This window comes from Daphnia magna, unplaced genomic scaffold, assembly GCF_020631705.1.
Source record: "Daphnia magna isolate NIES unplaced genomic scaffold, ASM2063170v1.1 Dm_contigs368, whole genome shotgun sequence".
NCBI lineage: Eukaryota > Metazoa > Arthropoda > Branchiopoda > Diplostraca > Daphniidae > Daphnia > Daphnia magna.
In genome coordinates, this window is record NW_025533273.1 from 15,115 (window position 1) to 21,395 (window position 6,281).

General features: G+C 40.3%; 1 protein-coding gene across 1 annotated transcript; it reads right to left on the reverse strand.

Annotated features, from left to right (window-relative positions):
- Nucleotides 1-653: 653 nt before the first annotated feature.
- Nucleotides 654-4,707, reverse strand: LOC123468525. The gene is given in 2 exon segments (XM_045167886.1): nucleotides 654-1,550; nucleotides 1,553-4,707. Coding segments are annotated over 2 exon segments (3,678 nt in total). The 5' UTR covers nucleotides 4,334-4,707.
- Nucleotides 4,708-6,281: the final 1,574 nt, after the last annotated feature.

Genomic DNA, 6,281 nt, shown 5'->3' on the forward strand with positions numbered 1-6,281 from the left:
TTAAGTTTTAGTTTTAAATTGGCTGCTTTCAAAAGGTTAAAAATTTCTCGAATGTCGTTTAAATGACTTTCAAATGTATCTGAAAAGATAATGACGTCATCCAGATAAACTAACGCTTTACTTCCTAAGACGTCTCTCAGTACATAATTCATTAGCCTTTGGAACGTGGCAGGTGCATTGCACAAACCAAACGCCATTCTCTCGAATTCATAAAGATTATTTTCTACAACGAAAGCTGTTTTCTCGATATCTGGATCATGAACTTGAATCTGCCAATAACCGGAAGCTAAATCAAGGGTTGTAAAGAATTTCTTTCCATATAATTTGTCTAAAGTTTCATCGATGCGTGGCATGGGAAAAGAGTCTTTTTTTGTAATGCTGTTTAATTTCCTATAATCAACGCAAAATCTTATTTCTCCATTCTTTTTCTCTACAAGCACCACGGGTGAAGCCCATGGAGATTGCGAGTATCTGATGACCTTTGCATCTAGCATCTCCTGCACTTTATCTTCCAATAATTTCCTTTGATTATTAGTAACTCTATATGGGCGTTGTCGAATGGGGCCTCTTCCTTCTGTATCCAATTGTATGTTTAATGAGATTGGTATTCCCTAGTTCTGAATCTTTTGAAGCAAACAAGTCGTGAAAGTCATTTAATAATTGAGAGAGCGGTGCTTGAAATGAAATTCCGGGTCGACTTCCGAAATTACAATAGGCTCTCTTGATTCTATGGGCTTAATTTCTGATGTATTTAACGCTACTTTTCCGATAATCTGCTGAGCGATTTCAATAACGCCTAACTTGGTGTTTCGTGGAATTGTGACTTGCTGTAACGAATGATTCTCGACTATAATGTTATATGCTCCATCTCCCGATACCTTTCCTATAAATTCTTCAATATAAATTCCATTTGGCAAATTCTCACATGGTGTGAAGATAAATGCCGAATTCGGAGGTACATACGGAAATGAACCCTTCAATTGGCCTACAGTTACTAGCGACGTCTGACGAGGTAACGTCGTCTTTTTGACTGCTGTAACTGCCATTTCCGGCACCCTAAAAATAGAAGAGGGGCCTTGCCCATCTCTAGCTAAGTAAATACTCTTTGTTTCTCCATCAAGCTGAAAACCATGCTTCTGGATTGCGTCCCATCCAAGGATACAATCTTCAGAAACACCGTTTGTAACAATAAATTCTTGCTGTAAAATTGTCTCCCCGTATCCAACGGGCAGAGTCACTTTTCCCAGCGTATGTAACTTATTTTCTCCTACATCATATAAATCGAAGTCAAGCTGGCTGCAGATCGCCTGACCTCTAGGGGGTAACTTCTTAAATAAACGTTCATGTAAAATGCTTTTAGACGCGCCTGTATCGAATAATGCTTGGAACGGGACCTGGAAAATCTTTAACGGAATTCTTGGAGTCGATTCATTCGTAATTGTTGTTAATTTTGCGACTTGTCGGGATTTGCGGGGAGGCTCTTCATCAACTGACCCGAAGCTACAGTTGATTCCTACTGGTTTTCCTGATGTTGAGGAGAACCGGGAATGTTAGGTCTATTATTGTTTCTGAACTTAGGACAATTGTTAGATCTATGCCCGATGTCACGGCAAGAATAACAAATAGGCGGCTGAGCTTGTTCTAGTCCTTGACGTTGATAACGGCGACAATCTGCCTGAATATGACCTCGGTAACCGCAAAAATTGCAAACAACCGACGACTGTAAAGGTCGATTATTGAAATCATTTGGAGGTCTGGGGGCTGGCGGACTACTGTTTGTAGAACTATTTTGGGAGTTTACAAATTGTCTATTTCCATTATTGTTATTGAAGCGCTGCTGCGGAGCTCTCACGTTACCATCTTGCTGATTAGCTAAAGTCGGTTGAAACGAGACCTGTTTCCTATACTGTGTGTTTGAAGGATATGAGACGTCTTTCCTATTGAGATGGAGTTTCTTTACGCTCTGCACGAGTTCACTAAGAACGTCCCTAATCTGCTCACTTTCAGTTTTCTTTTCCACAACAGGCTTGTCTTCATGGTGAACGTTAGCCACTGCCTTCATCATCATTTCTTTCTGATCTACTATCATTTGCTTAAGCTCTGTCAATTCTGCGCTATTGGTGCCATGTGTGCCATCAATAGACCGAATAAACTCCTGCCTTTCACGATCTGTTTCTAACGCTTCTAGTCTACTAGCATACGTCCGTGTTGAAGTAACTAGTTCGCCAAAATCCTTAAAGTCCTTATACTTAACTTTCGTCTGTAGTTTGGAATCTAAGCCTTCAATAAATTTCTGCATTAAAATGATTGCAAAAGACTTCTCAGAGTGAGCTACAGGATATGCACGCTTGAAAATTTCCTGAAGTCGAAAGGCATAATCAACGATCTTTTCTCCTGGCTTACGCTTAGCTTTGTTAAATTTCTTAAGATATAAATCAACATTTTCGTCGCCGTGAAAATGATCGAGCAAAGCTTCTTTGACCGAATCATAATCATGCGGAAGATCTTTCAAAATGGCCTGAATTACGGAAAAAGCTCTGTCTGTTAACTTAGCACGAAGCATTTGGACAATTTTCTCTCCTGACCATCCTGATGTGTCTACTATAGCTTCGAAAGATTCTAGCCAAGAGTCGAAACGCGTAAGTGGACTTCCGGAAAACGAAGGAAGTAACTGCAAACGGGAAAAGGTATGCTGATTATTCTGGAGATCATCAAGATCTCTAGCTGTAGCTGCTCTACTAGGGGAAGGACATTGAGCCATGTTCTTAGGATTTGTTTCTTGCGCTCTTAAGTTCTCCTGTCTTGAATTGTGAGATTGTGTTGTAATGCTGTTCGTAGATGATCGAGATTCGCTGTAACGTCTGCGACGCTCCTGGGTGGCGTAATCAGTATGCGTGGGCGTCGGGTCGAACATCGACGACGGGAGAAGCGAATAGGGCGGTGGTCGGCGAATCGCACCTGTCGTGGACGGCGAACGGTCCTCTCCTCTTGATGGTGTGCTGGTTGTTGGGCCGCGGGTGGTTGAGGTACGTCCTCCGCCGTATGGGATGGTAGGAACCGTGGCAATTGGTCCTTGATTTGGGAGAGTGTTTGTTTGATCTCCTCCGCCAACTGCACGTTGTTCGGGTTGACTGCTCCCGGGAAGTTGTCCAATTTCCTCAGCAACGAGTTGATTTCCGGGATTAGCGGTTCCAGCGGAGTCAGCAGGCGTAGCTCCCGCAGGTAGAAGATTAAATTGCGGATGTCTATCAGGAACGACTGTTGATGGGTCAGTAGCTGAACTTCTAAGTGGGAGGATAACTCTCTCACTTCGTTCGTTAGATGTAGGTAGCGTTCTTCTCGGTGTCTGATGGAAGTTGCAAAATTCTGAAACGAGGCTAAGATTGTCTCGTGTTTCTGTGGTGTCACGCCTTGCAGTTCCGTGATGTAGTGAATTTGACTCAGCAGAAATATCAGGAATTGTCTCGCATGTGATATGAAGATCGATGTCAGCACGGACGCTTGGGCTTCCGATTGGGTTGTTTTCTTCACCTGTGCGTGTAGTTTCACCTGTAGGATCGACGTCAGATGTCTCAGCAGGATCGTAGGTTCTGTCCACACCGTCGTTGGATTCGGTTCGGGTAAATAGTGGTTCGATAGACGGATGTCTTGAATCAACCAAATTAGCTGTACCCAGGTCTTCGGATCGGTCGACTGAAAGTTCGCTTCTCTCTCCTTCAGGCTCTTGATCGCAAGGATAAGGTACGGAAGCTGGCTCGTTTTTGGCTGGAATATCTTCTGTTGATTGTTCTTGATTTTGTTGAATAGATGTCGTAGGCTCAGGTTCAGTTGATTTTCCATTCGGGGAGTTCCTCGTGAAAAACCCTAACACAGTTTTTGCTACTGAACTAGACTTAGGCGAAACTTTTGGAGGAGACTTAGCTGGAGAAATACGCGCAGCAATTCTAGCAAAAATAGAGGGTGAACGCTTCTCTGAAACGGTTCCATAGGCAAAACTACCTCTGGGTTTCCGTCTGGAAACAAGATCAAGACGAGCTACGGCTTCGTACGCACCGTTAGACCTAAGCTTACTTAACTGAGAACTAACTCTAGATGGTTGTGTACTTACAACGGAAGAAGCGGGTTTACTAGCCGGTTCAGAAATTGGTTTGGGAGTGGTACAAGCTGGACATGTATCAGGTGCAATTTGGGGTTCAACATGCAACTTATCAAAATTAAGCGATCTAGCAACAGTTGGCTCACTGGGCCGGGGAACATTAATTTGGGGCACACTGGGTTGTATGGGAGTTCGTGGAATTCTAGACCCGCCAGTAATAACATCATCATCATTCATTGTGGTTGAGTTCAAAAAGCGCTGCCACCATTATGTAATACATCCCCTTGGGGAGTTAGTATTACCAAAGAATTAAATGTTGTTTCGAATTGGAATTTAAGTGAACTCGGAGGCGAATTACCCACAATGATAGACATGTATTTTACTTGACTAAGGCCATAAGAATTACACGGGAAAGGACATACAATATGACAAGAAAGGGGATAACGAGCCAGACCATAATGGCCAACGAAATAAGGACAATTTGTAAGCTTACCGATGTAGCGCGAGCGTTACGGGAGCGCACGCTGGTAAAACGATAGGAAGCGGAGAAATTAACACTCAGCAATTCGACTACTAAACGTTTCAGAACTGTGAGAAGACTCTAGCAAATTCAAGAATTTGCACCGACAGAGTTTCCGCGTCTAAACGTTGTGGAAGTTGCCGAACGACTCTGTTTGTTGGAAATGTGGGTTCATCACGAAACCTCGCATTTCGGGAGTGGTCACAGACGCTGATGGCCTGTCGCAACTCGGCACGAGCAACCAATCAAGAGATGTTTTATTAAGTGGTTGATTGTGACGTGTAAGCAACCAATCAACTGATTGTTTATTTATTGTGCGATATGCGCATCAGTTGCAGGTGTTCATCGAGGTCAGCTAAAAGCGTTGATGACTTCATCTCCGGATTGACAAACAACGTTTCAAGGAAGTAAACAGGAAATACGATACGAATTGTAAACGTTAACATAAGGAAAAAGGTGGATATCATAAGTGAAAAAGGGAGTAACATAAGATCATAAAATGTGGGCATGTTGAGTAAATATATTTGTAGGCCTTCGTTACACTGTTATACCATGAGTTTTTACTTCTATATGTAAACAGCATCAAATATACTTGTATTCAATGTGAATACACTGTTATACCATGAGTTTTACTTCTATATGTAAACTGCATGGAATATACTTGTATTCAATGTGAATACACTGTTATACCATGAGTTTTTACTTCTATATGTAAACTGCATGGAATATACTTGTATTCAATGTGAATACACTGTTATACCATGAGTTTTTACTTCTATATGTAAACTGCATGGAATATACTTGTATTCAATGTGAATACACTGTTATACCATGAGTTTTTACTTCTATATGTAAACTGCATGGAATATACTTGTATTCAATGTGAATACACTGTTATACCATGAGTTTTTACTTCTATATGTAAACAGCATCAAATATACTTGTATTCAATGTGAATACACTGTTATACCATGAGTTTTTACTTCTATATGTAAACTGCATGGAATATACTTGTATTCAATGTGAATACACTGTTATACCATGAGTTTTTTTCTATATGTAAACAGCATCAAATATACTTGTATTCAATGTGAATACACTGTTATACCATGAGTTTTTACTTCTATATGTAAACTGCATCGAATATACTTGTATTCAATGTGAATACACTGTTATACCATGAGTTTTTACTTCTATATGTAAACTGCATGGAATATACTTGTATTCAATGTGAATACACTGTTATACCATGAGTTTTTACTTCTATATGTAAACAGCATCATGGAATATACTTGTATTCAATGTGAATACACTGTTATACCATGAGTTTTTACTTCTATATGTAAACTGCATGGAATATACTTGTATTCAATGTGAATACACTGTTATACCATGAGTTTTTACTTCTATATGTAAACTGCATGGAATATACTTGTATTCAATGTGAATACACTGTTATACCATGAGTTTTTACTTCTATATGTAAACAGCATCAAATATACTTGTATTCAATGTGAATACACTGTTATACCATGAGTTTTTACTTCTATATGTAAACTGCATGGAATATACTTGTATTCAATGTGAATACACTGTTATACCATGAGTTTTTACTTCTATATGTAAACAGCATCAAATATACTTGTATTCAATGTGAATACACTG